Here is an 18834-nt window from a genome sequence, read left to right as displayed (position 1 = left end):
TGCTGCCAAGATGGTGATGGAACCTAGCCCTCTGGAAGTCCCCAGACACTCTATGAGTTGTCTTGGTCATGGTGTCTCACCACAGCAATAGAAAAGTAACTAAAACAGGAGCTAAGAGGTGGTAAATGGAGTGAGCAGGATCAAAGTGTATTATCTATATGGACAAAATTTCACAATGGAACCCATTATTTCATATAATTAACATCAGGTGAATCTGTGAGTTTGAGGCTAGCCTGGGCTACAGAGTTAGTTCCAGGGCAGTCAGAGCTGTTATAGAGAGAAACTCTGTCTTGAAAAAGTTATATCTAAATTCTATAGTTCATGGACAAGACATAACTAACCCAAAGTTTTCTGCGTTTTGAGTTCAGGCTTGTGTTGGACAAATGCATCCTTGATTCTGGCTCAGCTAACCCGAGGTGGCAAAAAAAAAAAAAAAAAAAAAAAAAAAAAAAAAAACAATGGCTGAAAATCTACACATTTCTCCATCAGTAGCTGGCGGGGGGGGGGGGGGGAGTGGAATATAAGTGAATAGTGAATAATGTGCAATAAAAATAACCCGTCCAAGACCACAGCCCTCAGAAACTCACAACAGTTGTGGTCACCTGCACAAGATAAAGTCTTCTAGCTTGGAACGGGGAGAGAGGCTCACAAGCCCCGTCCCCAGCCAGATGGAAGCATTCAGTGGTGGGCAGTGATGACAAGTGAACAATGGAATTACTTAATATCCCAGAATTGAAAATGGTTAAGATGGTACATTATGTTTCATGATGCTTTTATCACAGTATGAGAAATGTTTAGAGCGGCTGAGTCACTTTTCAGTGTCTCTTTCATGACTTCAGGTCTCAGACACAAAGTCAGTGTCCACAGGACTAGCAAATATGATGCAGAACACATGCTGCCAGAATACAAGCCTTTCCCAGTGCTGTCCCTACTCCTGCTGGTCATCAGGATGTGGCCCGAGGATGCAGCCCAAGGATGTGGCCACCGTCCTCACTGAGGAGCGAGCACTGCCAGTCAGTGACCTTGTCTTTCCTCAGAGATTCGGGCTGGGATCACAACATGTTAAAGTCACTAAAATTCTGATTATTTTTTTAAAGACAAGGCCTCATGTAGCTGGCCTTGAAGTCATGATCCTCCTGCCTCCACCTCCCAAGCACTGGGATTTCAGCTACATGTCACTATCTATTCCTACCCTGAATTCCTATCTTTAGTCAAGCAGGGCTTCAAAAATGGTATTTCTTGGGGGCTGGAGAGATGGCTCAGAGGTTAAGAGCACAGTCTGCTCTTCCAGAGGTCCTGAGTTCAATCCCCAGCAACCACATGGTGGCTCACAACCATCTGTTATGAGATCTGGTGCCCTCTTCTGGTGTGCAGATAGACATGGAAGCAGAATGTTGTATGCATAATAAATAAATAAAATCTTTTTTAAAAATGGTATTTCTTATTTTAACTTTTTATCAGCTCCAAAGAATCATTACTTACTCATGTATCAATACAGAGAAATATAAAGCAAACATCTAAACTGCAAAAAAGTAAAGGTAATTCAACTCCACGAGTCCACCTTTCTTGTAATCATGCCACATTCACTGGACCAAAAATTTCTAATAGACTATTTGGTAATTAGCAATTAACTGCTCCTTTCTATCCGACATGTTTACAGAGCGCTTTTCCTCCATGAGAGAAAAAAAAAAAATCAACCAGAGAAAAATGAACGCTAAACATATGCTGGTGGTCCAACAGTTTAGCCAAACACAAAATGAAACACACACTTTTCAAACTGTCACATTTGGCAAATCTTTGCAGAAGCTTCATAAGAAACATAAAGCAGAAATTTTAACAATTCTGGTTCCAAGCTTTAAAATGCTTTGACATAACTCACAATGCGTCCATCGCCACTGCCAATGTCCACCAGGGAGCCTCTTCTGTGTCGCAACATCTTCACGACATTTTCAATCTGCTTGGAAGTTGCAGGCACAAATGGCAAACACACTTTCCGGAGGGCTGGTGTGATAAATGGCGTAGCCACAGCATACAATGTCACCAGTGTCCCACCAATGATCCCAGTAAACAAGAACCCCCAACTGTTCTTCTTCAAACTGTCGGACTCCAAACTGGCAGGCAGAACATGGCCCGGCTGCCTTTCTTCCTCAGGTATTTCTAGGTATGACCATTGTTGAAAGAAAGCAGAGACACATAGAGCACACATTAGAAAACCAAGGCCACATCTTCTCGACAACTCTGACACTTTTTTTTATTTATTCATGTTTATCTATGTACATGTGTGTGCGTACATGGGCATGTGAGTGAGTGTGCATACACACACACACACACACACACACACACACACACACACACACACGTGTGCAGATGCCCACAGAGGCCAGCAAAAATGTCACATTCCCTGATGTTGTAACTTAAGAAAAGCAGCACTTGAGAGAAAGACACCATATGACAGGGTTCAAGTGGGGGGTGGGGGGTTATTAGGGAAAGTAATCATAAAAAGGGAAAGGGAAGGGGGGAGACTGGCCTCCGGGGACAGGAACAGCAGCAGGAGAGAGGAGAGAGGGGCAGAAGGCAGAGAGAGAGAGAGAGAGAGAGAGAGAGAGAGAGACAGACAGACAGACAGACAGACAGACAGACAGACAGGTAAGATGAGGAAGGTAGAGAGGGGGAACAGACAGAGGGAGAAACAGAGAGAGAGAAGGCTGGGAGGTGGGCAGGGCCCTTTTAAAAGGGAACATACTGAATATGCACAGGTGGTGCTCTTAATGGCTGCAGCTGGGGGTGTACCCTGTCAGAACCCCAAGGGCAGGCCAGTACAGATGCCTGAATAGTAAAACCTGAAGCTGCAGTTACAGGTGGTTGTAGCTGCCTGCTATGGGTGATGGGAAACAAATCTGTGTCCTCTGCAAAACTGAAGGAAAGCCAGGTTGATTAATGACAAGAGAAGCATAAAGAGCCGGACAAGGGGCCAGCTCTGTCAGTGTTGACAACATGACCTCACAGCCCTCCTGAAGAACCTCCACCTCCATCAACTGTGGGCTCCAGAGCGGCTGGGAGAGTGACTGAGTAAATATAGGTAGGGCACTCATAAGGCTCGGGCACACAGGAAACAGGGGCACCCAGTGTAACTATTTACACATTACTGGAACAATGTGGAACCCCACTGCAAACTGTGGGTAAGACTGAAAACACAGGAACCCACAGGAAGCAGGAAGTGGTCAGAGGAGGGACAGCCAATGCTTGCCATTCATATACGGCTGGTCACAGCTACCAGGTCATTCAAAAGGCCTGCAGTGTTTATCCCAAGCTGCTCTAAGAAGTGGCCACAGCCTTACTAGCTTACAACACATTTCTCACCATTCGCGGAGGTCAGAAGTCTGCAGTGGGGCGGCAAGGCTGCACTCCTCCTAAGGCCTTTTGACTGAACGAGTTCCTTCTAACTTCCCAGCCTTCAAAAGCTACCTACATTGATTCTAGCCCCGCAGCACTCCAACTCCTGCCTCCATCCTGGTATCTCCTTTCTCCCATTCCCGTCCTTCTTTTTGACAACAGTGTGCACACCTAGTTTGTCCAAGATAATCTCTGATCCAACATCTTCCATCACATTTGCACAAGCTACATCAGTCAGAATTCAGATATGTGGGGGGAGGGGGCATTCTACCCACTACACCCGTTAAGTGGTGACAACCTATTCTGAACACAGGACAGAATAGGAGCTGAGACACAGCAACAGGTAACAATCCAGGACATCTCTCAACACCCAGTTTCCTCGGCTCAGCATAGCTTTAGCTCAGCATAGCATGTCCTTTGCTTCTGACACCCACTAAAGTGAGTTTTAAAGCTTTTTTTGTTGCAGAGAGACAATGTGAGGAGAGGAAGTTAAGTCTGCTGAGGATGCTGTGCCGGGGGGGAGGGGGAGGATGGAGGGAGGTGGGTCCTGCTAATGCTGTGATGGAGGGAGGGGAGTCTGTGGCTGCTGCTGCCATCAAGGTGTATAAAGTTTCCTTTAGGTGTTTGATAACAGAAGCTGTCAGTGATTTCATATAATTTTGACCCTGTGTGGAAGAATATGCTGTAGTCACTGCACACTTGCTTATTTGGGAGAAGTCAAGGCTCATTTTCACCCTGCCGTCATGCAGTGTCCTCCTAGGAGCACCCCAGTGGAACACAGCACAGGCTGTAAACACATTTAAGAGTCAGTCCTGGGGTCTCAGAACCTAAGCCAATTGTCTAATATCTGATGAGCTGCTACTGCAGTATGGCTTGCTAGCCAGATTTTTCTTTATGTGTATAACTCAAAACTTAAGAAAAAGGGTTTAATGATACTACTATCTGATTATCACGTTTAAATTAACATGTATAAGGTATAACTGAAAGACTGTGCAACAACTGTTAAAAGCTATCCATGAAGACTACAGATAGGAGGAATAGAGGCTCCGTTGTTTTTTCTTTTTGAGACAGTCTTGCTATGAAGGCCATGCTGGCCTTGAACATATACTGATCCTCTTGCCTCAGCCTCCTAAATTGTAGGATTACAGGCATCCACCACACTCTCAGCTTAGAAACACCGTGTTTTAGCCTTTCCTAGGAGAGAATTGATATAATTTGTTCACTGGATGTGTACAATTCAATTGTTTTTAGTGTATGCAACCCTCATCAGTTTTAGAATATTTTCATTGCCCACGAAGCCCTGAATTCTTTAGCTGTCACCACCCTCTGCTATCCCCCCTAAGTAACCATTACTTTTGGTCCCTATATACTCTACTTTGGACTTATATCAAACAGCTTGCAAAGGCCAGGGAGATGGCTCAGTGAGTGCAGTGCTTGTCGTTCAAACATGATGACCTAAGCTCAGATTTCCAGCACCCATGCAAAAGACAAGCACAACCACAGAACTGGAAGGGGGAGACAGGTGGATCCCAGGGATTGGCTTTCCAGCCAGCCTAGCTCCAGGGTCAGTGAGCAAGCCTGTCTCAAAAAAATGGAGTGCAATAGAAATACCTTATGTCAAGCTTTGACCTCCATGGGTACACATATGGAACTTAGGCACACACACATACATACATATAGTATGTGGTATCCTAACCAACTTGTGGCATTTAAAATGATCAGTCTCTAGTCATCCATGCTATTCCTTATCACTACTTGATTCCCTTTCACAAATGAACATAATTCCATCATTTAGACAACACTGTTTATCAGTTTGGGCAATAGTTAAACACATACCAGACTGCCCAAATTCTACCTCACCTGTACCCTTCCATAAAACCAGCAATGCATACAATAACGAGGTCCTGGTCTCCAGGGTCTCCCACCTGGCCTGTGTAAGTAGTGGGGACCAACTGAGGTAGACAAAGGATGCAAGAAATGTTACACTGAATATAGGGAGAAATTTAAGTAGAAAATATGAACTGAGGGAAAAAACAGCAAGCCTTGGAACCATGGCAGGACAGAGTAGGAGCCTTTGAATACAAGTGGTCACCCACTCTCTCCTTCACCACATGTGATGGAGATCCAGCACAGGTTATCAGACTTGGCAGCAAGTGCCTTTACTTGCTGAGCCACCCTTGAAGTCTTTCGTGAAACCAGCCTTCATGCCCATTCTAGATGAATGGCTAGAGTTTGGTATGTACACACAATGGAGTTTTATTCAGTTGCAAAGTAACAATGACTCAGAAAGGCAAATATGTTTTCTCTCAGATGTTAAAATCTCAATTGATTAACCAGGTGGTGGTAGCACATAATCCCAGCACTTGGGAGGCAGAAGCAGGCAGATCTCTGTGAGTTAGAGGCCAACCTGATCGACAAAGCTAGACTCAGGATAGCAGAGAAACCCTGTCTCAAAAAAAAAAAAATCTTGATTGTGTGTGTCTGAGGGAAAAGGAAGAGGTCTAAAGGGAGGAGGGGGAAGGAAATAAGAGGGAAACAAGAGAGACAAAATACTGCATGTTTTCTCCTATGTGGAACCTAGATTTAATGGTACATAATACATGTATATATGAGATAGCTACTTCGGGGAGGAGATAGTGAGGGGTGCTTAAAGCAAGGTGCAATGACATAATTACATATATGAAAATGTTATGAAGCCTTTTGTATTTAAAAAAACCCTTTCTTGTTATACTGATCTAATGTCATCTGTGTCCTTTTGCTATATATCCCCTATTGATACTACAAGTCATCCCAGACGGCGTTCTGACAGGAAATAAGGTGCAGAAGACACCATTAAATTTATTTTCTTTTCTCAAATCAACAGAAAAATGGGCTGCAGAATCCACCATTTGAATTTTTATAAACACCAGTTCATGAAAACTGAAGGGAACTAAGACTACTGTAAAACCCCAAAGTCACCAGCCGTATCACTGAGTCTAGGAGACAGAGGACTTGGCATTAGGCAAGATTAACAAATCAGCAACTGTGTGACAGCAGGCAGGTTTTCAGGTCTGTGCTGTTGCACGCATTCTAATTTTGAGTAAGTACCTAATAAAACTCGATAATACAGCAGAGACAGACAGTACAGGTAGAAAGGGTGGAAATCTGTAACCAATCCAAGCTTATACAATGGATGGCGATTTCGGGCCTATGCACAGCTCAATTAGCGTTCTAACAGCAACACGCCGGGGATTAAGAGACAGAACCCAAGGCCGGGAGTGCTGCATCGTCTCCACCTAGCAGTCTACCCGCGGGCAAGTCGCAGGACCCGTATAACGTGGGGAGCTAAGAACACACATACTGCTGGGGCTGAGAGACGGCTCAGCAGGTTAAGAGCACACTGGCTGCTCTTCCAGAGGTTCTGAGTTCAGTTCCCAGCAACCACATGGTGGCTCACGACTATCCGTAATGAGATCTGGTGCCCTCTTCTGGCCTGCTGGAATATATGCTGCAGACAGAGCACCGCATGCATGATTAAATACAAAAAATACTGCGTGCTGACGAGCAGGCACTGTGCTTCCTCAACGGCCCTGTCAAGTAGGCAGCACTTATTACTGCTATGTTTGCAGACAAGGCAAAACTGCAGGCCCAGTGACTTCAAAGAAAAAGCTAGTCCACGACAGCGCCGGAAGTCCAGCAGCCTGGAGTCTCGGGGTCGGGATGAGTGAGCAACCGTCAGGGGCGTGCAGGACGGCGCAGGCGCAGACCGCGCCCCATCCGCGCGCGGCCGCGACCACGCCCGCTGCCGGTCGCGCACCCGCGCCCCACCCACGGGCGCCCGCGACCACGCCCGCTGCCGGCCGCTCACCCGTGCCCCACCCACGCACGACCACAGCCAGCCAGCGGAGGAACCCGCCGCCGCCGCCTTGCCGACCGAACCTCACCTCCTCTCTCCATCGCGAAACTTCCGGGGATACCGGAAGTGGAACGTACCATCTTCCAGAAGCCGGGGTGGGAATAAAAGGGAAAAACGTCTTAGGGAAATTAACTCCCTGCTGCGACTCCGTATTCAGAAACTCTCGGAAATCAAAACCTCGAGTAAGTGGCTGGATCGAGGCCAGTGTTAGCATTTGGGTTCTAAAAGTCAACTTCCGAGTTTTGGAATCTCCCCCCCAACTTCCTGGGTGATAGAACTTTCCAAGAGCGGCGGAGCGTACTCGGCGGCGTTAAAAGAGTCACAGTTGGAAAGAAAGAAATCTCGGGCGGCCCGTGCTGCGCACGCGCGTGAGACTTTGCGTTCTCTCGCGAGAGGAAGGCGCCTTCTCTAGTCCCGAGCGGTCCGTGCCGGTTGTCGGAAAGCGTCTCTTGCAGCTCGCCCAGCATGGCGTCCGTGGGGACCCTCGCCTTCGATGAGTATGGGCGCCCCTTTCTCATCATCAAGGATCAAGACCGCAAGTCCCGTCTCATGGGACTCGAGGCCCTCAAGGTAACGGCCTGGCACGCGAGGCCGCGGGATGAAGGGAGGCGGCCCGAGCGCTCTTGTGCGCCTGCGCCGGCGTGGGAGCGGCTCGGCCACGTGCAGGCCCGCAAGGTCGAGTGGGCTCCGCGTGCACCCCGCCCTTTGTGCGGGCGCGAGAGAAGTGGTGAAGGCCTCAGCCCGGAGGTGGTGGGGACACAGCCTGCCGCCCTGGTGGGGCTCACCCACCCGCTCACCCGGGGAGCGGGCCACCGGCCCCCCAATCGGGAGGGAGGGATGACAAATGACAGCGGAGGGAGCTCTTTGGACTTCGATGGAAGGAGCTGTGCACACACGCATGCACGCACACACACACACATACACACACGTTTGCAAGGGCCAGAGCATTGCGTTCACAGGGACATTGCATCCTCTTGGGCCAGGAAACAACGTGGTTTTTGGAATACAGGGAGACAGTTTGAGGGCGCACGCACTCCTGGTTGCAGATTAGGATGCTTCCCCAAGTTTGGAGCTCTTTGGACCCCATCACAGGGAAACAAAGAAGTTATCCCAAGGGAAGGCAGAACCGAGGGAAAATCCTGTAGAAGGAAAGGGATTTAAAAAAATTTTTTTAAAAGGCTAGAACCCCAGATAAGAATGTCAGCCTGGCAGTGAAGGCGCACACCTTTAGTCCCAGCACTCGAGAGGCAGAGGCAGGAGGATCTCTGTGAGCTACACAGGGAAACCCTGTCTTTGGGGCGGGGGGGGGCGGTCGTTGACAGGTGTTGCCACGGAAAACGCAGAGGAAGGAAGGAGTTGCATCTTGGGTTTTGTGTGTGCCTGTCATGCCTCCAGGTCTGAGGTGCTCTTGTTCACCTGTGTTAGGGTCTTATTTAAACTTAAAGATAACACACCCACTTACTGACCTCTCTGGACCTAGTTTCCAAACGTGGACTTCCTGTCATGCCAACGGTTTGACAGGTGTGTTGGAGTGACTGAAGAAGTGGACAGGGCAACTGTAGAAGCTTGGTTTTGTTTCCTTTCTAGGGGAACTTTTTTTCAGGTCATATGCATTGCTTATTCAGTTCCATTCCCCCACCCCCAAACACACAAACACACACACACACACACACACACACACACACCCTACCTACCTACCTCAGGGTACTTGCAAATTAACATTCCAACAGGCAGAGATTTTACCAGTGTGATTAATGTTAACAGTTGTGCTGTGTCTGCCATTTGTGCTAACTACATGGGCTATTGCATGTGGTCCTCACTCAAGATAGGTCTTCTAGAATTAGGCACTTACGGCAGGGTCATAGAGAAGTTGACAAAGATTTCATAGCCACTAAGGTAGAGAAGGGCCATGACTTCAATCTGCCTCCAGTCACATCGAGGGTAGTGGTCTAGAGCATTGAGCTCACCCTTGCCATTCAGGGCCGGGTTATTTGTAGAAGAGACCTGTTCTGTGTACAGCGTTGAGCTGTTGGCCTCTGCTCAATACATACCTGTTTAGGCAACCAAAAATAAGCTCAGGTGTCCGGTATCCTTGGGCACAGAGACATTTCCTTGTGGTGCTTTTCAAAGAATTGCTAGTGTGCAAAGAAAAAAATGAACTTGGTGTTGTGTAGTCAGCCACTACAGGTGACGAGAGACATTAATGAACATGCGTACTTGCACAGTTCTGAAAATCCAAGATTTCTGTGGTAAGTTTACATCCCTCTGCACCTTGGGGCTGAGAAGATAAGTTAGAGCGACAGGGAGAGTCTGGAGTGCTTTGCTTTTGAGCTCCAGTATTAAGGCACCACGAGTCCTTTTAAACCTTTGGAATTGTTAAGGGACTCTAGAAAATGAGTTAATTAGCAACTAGGAAGTGGATGGGACGTGGTTTTAGAACTCTGTAGGGTGATTTTTGATCTGAGTTTAGTGGTGACAAGAATAAGAGAACAGGACATTGAAGGAAATGAGAGCCAGGTGTGTCTGGGAACAGGGGAGGGTTCTTTCAGGCTTGTACCGTTAATACTTTGATAACAGTAATGTAAATTCTGATCTGAGGAGATTGTTGACATTAACTCCTGAGTTAGAAGAATTTCAATGAAAACTAATGGACCAGACCAGATGTTGCAGTGAAGTTGTGGTTGCATTCCTGGAGTGTAGGGGTCAAAAGCTCGGGCCTGCAGGGATGATAGTATGGGTGTTGTTAAAATTGCATGATCTGGGTCTGACCCTTGGAATGTGTTTAGGGACATGTAGTTGGCCCTTGATCTCCTAGAACTTCTGACAAACTTAGGGGGCCAAGAAGACAAAAGTACCATATGCTTCCCATGGGTGATGGTCACATAAACACTGCTCCTGTGAGGTTAGATATGACCCAGGGTATAGATGTATATAAAACAGGCATACAGATCAAACCTTTACTAAGACTAAATCATAAAGAACATTACTTTTAAGCAAGTTTGTTGTACCTGTAACTCCACTATGTAGTAAAGATAAAAGCAGCTTTTCGAGATAATGAGATGTCTGTGTGTCGGTTTGGGTTATTATTTTAGATTTATTTTGTGTGTATGTATGAGTACCTTCATGTATGTATGTGTACACTAGTGCCTGTGGAGGCCAGAAGAGGGCATCGGATCACTGGAGTACAGGCCATTGGGAGCTGCCACGTGGGTCTTCTGCAAGAGCAAGTGACCCTGACCACTGAGCCATCTCTGTCACTCTCCCAATGAGCTGCACTTCCAATCCTTGCTCTAGTGTCTCTCACAGCTAAGTGTGGTCTCTCTTTGTTAACGAGGGTTTGGGGGGAAGATGAATTCTAGAGCAGTTCAGAACATCAGTCTCCGTGTTCTGAGCCCCATGGAGTCACTGGTACTTAATTCCTAGCCACCATTCAGAGCTTTCCTTCTGAAAATAGTGCTTGCTAAGAATGTTAGCAAAGGGGGCACTGCCTTGTGGGATTGATGTGGTATTTATCTATGTGGGCTTTGGTGAAAACAGAAGGTGTTGTGTTTGTGTTCTCAGGGCAGTAATGGAGACAGCCTGCCTGCCTCCTTCCTGTGCTGAGCATACCAAACACAGAGCTTATAGTTGGGAGTATTACTGCTCAAGTCAGACCTCTCTGTCGGTGTAGAAATTTCTAATTTAGAGATTACAGCCCAAGTCTATTTTTTCCTCATAAACATCAGCTGTATGCCTTTAGTTGTTAAAATGATTTGTAACTGGGTTTTTGCTTTTTCTGTTTCATTTAGTCTCACATCATGGCTGCAAAAGCTGTAGCAAACACAATGAGAACATCACTGGGACCAAATGGTGAGAGAACCGTTGATATTTTTAATAAAGGATTAAGCTCATAGTGCAGTCAGTAACACCTTCAGAAATGCAGTGGAGCAGTCCTCCAGCTCAATTCAGCCAAGATGCTCTGTCTGGGCTCCTTATAGTTACAGTGTGCTCACAGCTTTAGATAGGCCTTTCTTCACTTCATTAACGTGTTCCAGAGCACACTGTGTCTTGAATTAGTTTAATGGTATTCTGTATGTGGTGGTTGGTCCACATGTCTTTGGTTTGAAACACTTAGACTGTTTCCATTGTGGAGTTTGGGTTGTCTGGTGGAAGGATATCTGTGGCGGATGTTTTATGAATGTTGGGTTATTTGTTTCTAATGAATTTCAGGTAAGAATTGCTTGAGATTTGAGATGCTATCTCTAACCCCTGGTTACACATTCTTTCACCCAACAACTTCTGAACTTTTGTCCTTTAGGGCTAGATAAGATGATGGTAGATAAGGATGGCGATGTCACTGTAACGAATGATGGTGCCACCATTCTAAGCATGATGGATGTGGATCATCAGATTGCCAAGCTAATGGTTGAACTTTCCAAATCCCAGGATGATGAAATTGGAGATGGAACCACAGGAGTGGTTGGTAAGAAAAAAAACAGCCTTTCTAACATAAGGTGTTTTAAAAGCATCACAAGAGCTAATGTTTCTACATCAAGTCATGTGTACATTGGGACAGACTGAAGTTGGGGAGCACACTATGGCACAAGTGGCCAGACTTTGAAGAGTGGTGTTGGGAAGAACACAAAGGAGGCCGTCAGGGAGCATTGGCAGTGAGACAGGACAGCTTATAGTGTGTGCTTTTGATCCATTTGTTCTTTTAAGCTGCAGAAGTCAGTGAGATAAATATGGAGGCTATATTGTGTCAGTGTTGATGGTCCTTGAGCTGACAGCCACACAATAGTTACATAGAGAATGCCCTGGTTCTCCTGCGAAAATACAGACTTGCCTTGAGTCCTGCAGCTACTTCTCAGGGTTAACTGGAAAATGTACGCATCTGAAGAGAAAACATGGACTATCGTGTTTGTTTTTACTGTTAGCATTTTTTCCTGAGATTAAAATTTTCAGATTGATCCAGGGTTTGAGGGCTGGCAAGGTGACTCAGCTAGCCCATGAGGGCGCTTGTCAGCAAAGCCTAGCCCTGAGTTTGCCCCTGGGGTTCCATGTCATGAAGGGAGAGAGCTGACTCCAGCTGATCACCCCTCCCTACTCAGCCATGCATGCTTGTGCATACATACAAAGCTAAATCTAATTTTCGATTGCTTTACAGATCAAGGGCGATAGAAACACATTAATGTGTGTAGCGTTGCCTTGAAAGTCATTTACCCAACACTCGGAATTGCCATAACATCCCAAGCACTATTGTAGGTGTGCTTGGGGTGCAGCAGGTTTTAAATTAGCAGAACCAGATTCATTCCTGTCACCAAGAGGGGAAGGAGACAGGTTGGTGCTTGGGGAGTAGGTACTCAGTGGCCTTCCATAAGCTAGGGTGCCCTCACTGAGCAGAAGTCCCTGACCACAATTTGCTGCCTTCCATTCAAAATGTTGTCCTTGCGTTGTGGCCTGCATCTTTCTGTTTGTATATTTATTGTGGGGAGGGGTGTGTGAAGAACAGAAGACAACTTTTGGGAGTCAGTTCTACTGTGTGAATTCTAGTGCTATTGATATTGGCAATACCTACTTTAAACTACAGACCCATCTCACTGCCCACCCCTTTGCCTAAGTTTTTATTATTAATCTTTAAGGAGCAGCCTATTAGACCTTGACTATGATCTAAGCTAAGAGAGATGGCCTCCTCCCTTCCATTCATAGCCCTGGCTTCTAAGATTACATCCAGCCCAATTCTAGAACTTGGTTAGTTTCGAGGTAGCATGTAAGGCTGTACTAAAAATTGTAATGTAAACTGGTTGTCTACTGTCTTGCTTGCAGTCCTGGCTGGTGCCTTGTTGGAAGAAGCTGAGCAGTTGCTGGACAGAGGCATCCACCCAATCAGAATTGCCGACGGCTATGAACAGGCTGCCCGAATTGCCATAGAGCACCTGGACAAGATCAGTGACAGTGTGCTTGTTGACATAAACGACCCTGAACCCCTGATTCAGACTGCAAAGACCACGCTGGGCTCCAAAGTGTACGTGTCCTATCAGTAGATCAGTGTGATTTGCGAGCCTACCCTTTGGAGGACTGTTCACGTGTTGTATGATTTGCTGAAATTTCTGTTGGTTTTGCTTGTTTTCCTGTGTTTCTGTTGGAGGCTGGATTTGCCGGTTAAGTTAGTAAATCTTCCTGACTGTAAAGTTCTAATATTTTTTCCTATCACCTCTCAGTAGGAAGTCATTCTGGGGAAGCATCTGTGTTTTAGTCAGTAAACAAATGTACAGCTCAACAGTTTTAGCGTAATTGGGAGGATGGTCTTAAAATTGGCCTTCCTGTCTTAAAATTTCTGTCAGTGTTTCCTAACATCTGCTCTTCCCTCAACCCAAAGTGGTCTCAGCCCAGGGGTGCTCCTGTCTACAGTGGCAGAAACTCGGTCTGCTGCTGTATTACGGCATGAAAACTAAGTGAAAGCATAACTACACATGAACCCTTTAATTGCACATAGTAGACGTTTGTTGTGGCATTTCATACATGTTTTCTTGTACTTTGCTCTTGTTTGACCTCCTGCTTGATACATGTGCGTGTGCGTGTGCGTGTGTGTGTGTGTGTGTAAGAGCCAGGTGCTAGAGAAAATGGGGTGATTGTCTTTATTTCCTTTTTGCCCTCTCATTCCCCCTTTTATTGAGCATTTTCGCCAGCCTTATATCCCTCTGTTAAAATCACTTAACAGTGTGAGCAGTATTTAAATGTGCAGCTGTTGTGTGTGCCTGGTGCTTTTAGCAGATGGAGTGGTTTCAGTATGAAGACATGTGCAATAAGTAACTCTGGGCTGTGAGGCACCTAAGGACTGCTCGTTCATGTCTGAGAAGGCACAGGAATGCTGAGTGTCTGCAGTAAAGGGCCAGATGTCCAGAACAGCACTAGTTTTCCTAGAAGTGTTGAGTTGCATGATGTGATGGTTTGGTTACTGCAGTCATATAAGGAATGTGAAAACTGTTTTCATCAGGGTTAACAGCTGTCATCGACAAATGGCTGAGATCGCCGTGAATGCCGTCCTCACCGTGGCAGATATGGAGCGGAGAGATGTTGACTTTGAGCTCATCAAAGTGGAAGGCAAAGTGGGTGGGAGGCTAGAGGACACCAAGCTGATAAAAGGTGTGATCGTCGATAAGGACTTCAGCCACCCACAGATGCCAAAAGTAAGTCAGTGCTCTCACACTTCTACACTACTTTTAACACAGCCCCAGCACTTCAGGTGTTTGTTTCCTTCCCCCATAGGAAGTGGAAAATGCTAAGATTGCGATTCTCACGTGTCCATTTGAGCCACCTAAACCGAAGACGAAGCACAAGCTGGATGTGACGTCTGTGGAGGACTACAAAGCCCTGCAGAAATATGAAAAGGAGAAGTTTGAAGAGATGATTCAACAGGTGAGTCCTTTGGTACTCCCTGAACCAACTCCACGGGCACTAACAGAATTGCCATCTGCAGACTTTGTCGCCTGGCTACAAATAACGTACAGTGTCTCCAGTGTTCAGTGTCAGGCACAAAAATGAGTACAGTAAGAAGAACCACTTGTCCTAGACTGCCTTGCAAGTTTGGTGTCTTAGCTGTGCCTTTCCTTTCCAGCTCTCCTGGGCTTGAATGGAGCAAATGAGAGCTAGGAATCAAAGCCTAGTTTGGAAAGCAAACTGGTTTCCTTTGGCTACACGTGTTAGTGTTGGGAGGAGCAGATAAGACACACACTTGTATATTTCCTTCTTTCAGTGCACTGACCTCACACACTGCTGTAGGTCTCCCTTTTTTTCAGATCATGTAACAAGGAACAAATACCAACTTGCTATTAATAAGAATTGTGGCATTTCTTTTCCCAGATTAAAGAAACTGGTGCTAACCTGGCTATTTGCCAGTGGGGCTTTGATGATGAAGCCAATCATCTACTTCTTCAGAATGCCCTCCCTGCAGTTCGCTGGGTAGGAGGCCCTGAGATTGAGGTAGGAGGCCAGCATGCAGAACCCTTGCTGGGTGTGGGGTGAGCCTGCAATGCATACTTGTATTCGGTGCCACTTCAACAGTACTTGCCTGAAACAACCACCACACCACACCAAAAGGCAACAGCTTAGAGGAAGAGTAACTGGTAGAACATTGGTCTTTGTTTGAATGACAAGGTTTTTTTTTTTTCTGGTGTTGCATAGTCAACTCTCTGGGCTTCTCTATTGGCTTTTGGGGGCAGGAACATCTAGTACTGTGGCAGCAGAGTAGGAACAGCTCTCCCAAATCCTGATCTGGACTTGCCCTTTTCCTTCTGCTCCAGCTGTGCTTTGGGGACATGTGAGCTGTGTTCGCAGACAGGGCACCCAGACTATAAGATGGGTTGGGAATTGACTGCAGCAGAGCTGGGTAGTACCACTCCTCGGCCTGTTAGTCTAATGAGTGAACAACATGGTCCTGGGTTAAGTGTCGTTCACTGTGGTCCAGTTTTGGAAGTTCACCAGCATTGACCACATCTGTCTGTCCTCTCAGCTGATCGCCATTGCAACAGGAGGACGGATCGTCCCGAGGTTCTCAGAGCTTACCTCTGAGAAGCTGGGCTTTGCTGGTGTGGTGCGAGAGATCTCATTTGGCACTACAAAAGACAAAATGCTGGTCATTGAGCAATGTAAGAACTCTAGAGCTGTGACCATTTTCATCCGAGGAGGAAACAAGATGGTAAGGATCCGTCCTTGAGCTGGGAGGTGGCTCCATGGGTCCAGGGTCTGCTCTGCCCACATGAGGTGCCAAGACATGACCTTCTCCCCAGATCATTGAAGAAGCAAAGCGATCCCTCCACGATGCCTTGTGTGTCATCCGAAACCTCATCCGAGACAATCGAGTTGTGTATGGAGGAGGGGCTGCTGAAATCTCCTGCGCCCTGGCAGTCAGCCAAGAGGCAGATAAGGTAACGGGCAGAATCACAATGAAAACTGCTGTCTGGTTTCAGGAATGTTATATCCCATCACCTTCATCCTATAAAGTAATCGTAGTTTATTAAGCTTGTCCTGAGTAAGTGTGCCAGTGTATGCTTAGGAACTGCTGTTGGGTCGTGTTGGCTCTTGCCAAGTGCACTCACTGCCCCTGTGCCCTTCCAGTGCCCAACTTTGGAGCAGTATGCCATGAGAGCTTTTGCGGATGCCCTGGAGGTCATCCCCATGGCCCTTTCAGAAAACAGTGGCATGAATCCCATCCAGACCATGACTGAAGTCCGAGCCAAGCAAGTGAAGGAGTCCAACCCTGCCCTTGGGATTGACTGTTTGCACAAGGGCACAAATGGTGAGTTGCTTGTTGGTGTTCTGTGAGTGAACCAGGTTTCCACTGACTTGGAAGATGGTATGCTCTTGCTACACATAAACTCCTCCCTGGTGAGTTCTTGAATGCTCTTGGATAGCTAAGTTCTTGATTTTAGTTGTTTGAGTTGATTGCTATAGTCTTAGTGACAAGCGCCTTTTACTACAGTACAACACTGTCTTCCTTCACCCAGGTGTCTGTCACACTGTCCAGAGTAGTTCCACCCTGCTGCCTGGCTGTCCTGTGGCTTTGGGTGTTTGGTAGACTTGTTACTCTGTAGCAGCTTGGCAGTTCAGCTGTTGGAAAAAGTGGCAGACATTTAGCTCTTTGAAACTCTGCTGTATTTATTTACTAAACAACCATGCCTGCATCCCTGCAGTGAATTCAACCACAGAACAAGTATTGTGACAATAACAACTCCAGCATCCAGCAGGAGGTGTACATCAGCATCCAAAACAAAATAGTAGTGATTCGTGTTCGTGTTCTCACATGAAATGTCTGCTGACTCAGCATTACAGACATGATTTCCCTGTGCTTTAAGATGTCACGTCACTGATGAACAAAATTGCTGCTACCATGTTCCAACATAAGCATATCCTCAGTACTAAGGAAATCCATCTGGAAATGACCTAGGGAAAACTGTAGCCCGTTGACTGCCACAGCTTTAAAATTCTTAGCTTGAGGTTTCGTTTATCCGTTAAGATTATTTAGCCATCAGTGGTGATGCACGGCCTTTAATCCCAGCGCTTGAGTTTGAGGCCAACCAGGGCTACACGGGGAACTCCTGTCTTGAAAAAGTTATGTGCATGAGTGCCTTGCCTGCGTTCATTTATTACATGTATTTGTGGTACTCGTGGGGACCAGAAGAGGGCACTGAATCCCCTGGCCCTGGAGTCAATTGGATGGTTGTAAACTGCCATGTGGTTTCTGGGAACACTGGTCCTCTATAAGAGTACTTGAGGCTCTTAATCACTGAGCCATCTCCAGCCCTCTTTACATACATGTTTTTATTCACTTCATTGTTTGACACTCCAATATTGCTGTAGATAGGTGGATATAGGTGTAGATATGATGTATTCTCAGTACTCTTGCCCTCCCGATCCTGTTTCCTCCCTGTGACTCCCCTTCCCACATTCCTGCCTCTTGTTCTGTTTGAGTTTAACCAGGGCTAGCTCTGTGACTATAGGTTTGTAACTGTCGTGGAGCCTGGTGGGCTCACCTGTGGGTACAATTGAAGACAAAGATCACTCAGAGTCCACCAGGGGCAAGTAGTTCAGCAGGGAGATGTAGGGCCCCATGAGCCTCTCTATCTATGACTGACAAATGGCACCGTCTTAGACCATTTTTGGTTTTGGAATGGAATTTTGGTGTTGCCCAGGCTGGCTGTGAACCTCAGCCTCCCCAGTAACTAGGAACACAGACATGCATACTACAGCCTGCTACTTTTCCTAAGCTTTGTTGTCTGCATACATTGGAGCTGCTTGTTGATAGTGAATTTGTATGCTCTGGGGACCACTGTTTGCTGTTTGTTTTTTCAGATATGCAGCTTCAGCACGTCATAGAAACCTTGATTGGCAAAAAGCAGCAGATCTCTCTTGCCACACAAATGGTGAGAATGATTCTGAAGATTGATGACATCCGTAAGCCTGGAGAATCTGAAGAATAAATTGTACCATCCACCACTGTGACTAAACAATAAAGGGTGTGTCGTGCTGCATCTACAGTAACCACTGGTCCGATCAGGGCCTGTAGATGCTGGAATAAAAGCAGCTGTTTGGAAACTGTTGCCCTTGTTCAGAGCTCAGTGCAGGATGCAGTCTCACAGCTTCTCTGTTCTTTAGATGTCTATAAGCATCCTTCATCTGCTGTGTTAGCCGTGTAAGGAAGCAAAAATACACTCCAGATAGATACTGTTTGACCAGCTTAGCTGTCCTGTTGTCGGGGCTTAGTTTCACAGTTGACAGGAACATGCGCTACCCACCAGAAAGGAGAGGCAGGGCAGTCTTGGCTGTGGGGGTCCATGAGGGCTTTCCTAGGTTGCACCAACACTGCAGGACTGGTGAAGCCGGTGCTGGAGACTGGCTGGCTGAACAGTGGCCAAAGTTAGCTCAGGTGCCAGTCAGACTGGCATAGGCACCACTGTCCCTCTAGCAGATGCTTAGAGGGCAGCTGAGGCACAGACCCCTTTTGGCTGGTATGGCATAATGTGTAAGCCTGGGAGGTCAAGGCCAGCCTGTTTTCAGTGGATCCCATT

General features: G+C 46.6%; 2 protein-coding genes across 3 annotated transcripts in view; one reads left to right on the top strand and one right to left on the bottom strand.

Annotated features, from left to right (window-relative positions):
* Positions 1 to 7758, bottom strand: part of Atpsckmt (ATP synthase c subunit lysine N-methyltransferase) — a 30547-nt gene extending 22789 nt beyond the window's left edge. For both annotated transcript variants that reach the window (XM_035440628.1, XM_027400080.2), the window contains exons 1-2: positions 7317 to 7758; positions 1880 to 2157 (exon numbers count right to left, since the gene is read on the bottom strand). In XM_035440628.1, coding sequence (XP_035296519.1) covers positions 1880 to 2157; positions 7317 to 7368 — 330 coding nt within the window. In that variant the 5' untranslated portion in view covers positions 7369 to 7758. The remainder of the gene's footprint in view (positions 1 to 1879; positions 2158 to 7316) is intronic.
* Positions 7754 to 18377, top strand: Cct5 (chaperonin containing TCP1 subunit 5). Its single transcript, XM_027400076.2, has 11 exons — positions 7754 to 7858; positions 11077 to 11137; positions 11586 to 11750; positions 13094 to 13292; positions 14265 to 14457; positions 14537 to 14686; positions 15131 to 15250; positions 15780 to 15965; positions 16057 to 16194; positions 16385 to 16565; positions 18119 to 18377. Exons 1-11 carry the CDS (start codon positions 7754 to 7756, stop codon positions 18244 to 18246), a joined length of 1626 nt encoding a protein of 541 aa, XP_027255877.1. The 3' UTR covers positions 18247 to 18377.
* Positions 18378 to 18834: the final 457 nt, after the last annotated feature.

Source organism: Cricetulus griseus, chromosome 2 (genome assembly GCF_003668045.3).
Source record: "Cricetulus griseus strain 17A/GY chromosome 2, alternate assembly CriGri-PICRH-1.0, whole genome shotgun sequence".
Taxonomy (NCBI): Eukaryota; Metazoa; Chordata; class Mammalia; order Rodentia; family Cricetidae; genus Cricetulus; species Cricetulus griseus.
Note: the sequence above shows the minus strand (reverse complement) of the source record. Positions and strands in the feature narration are given on the sequence as shown.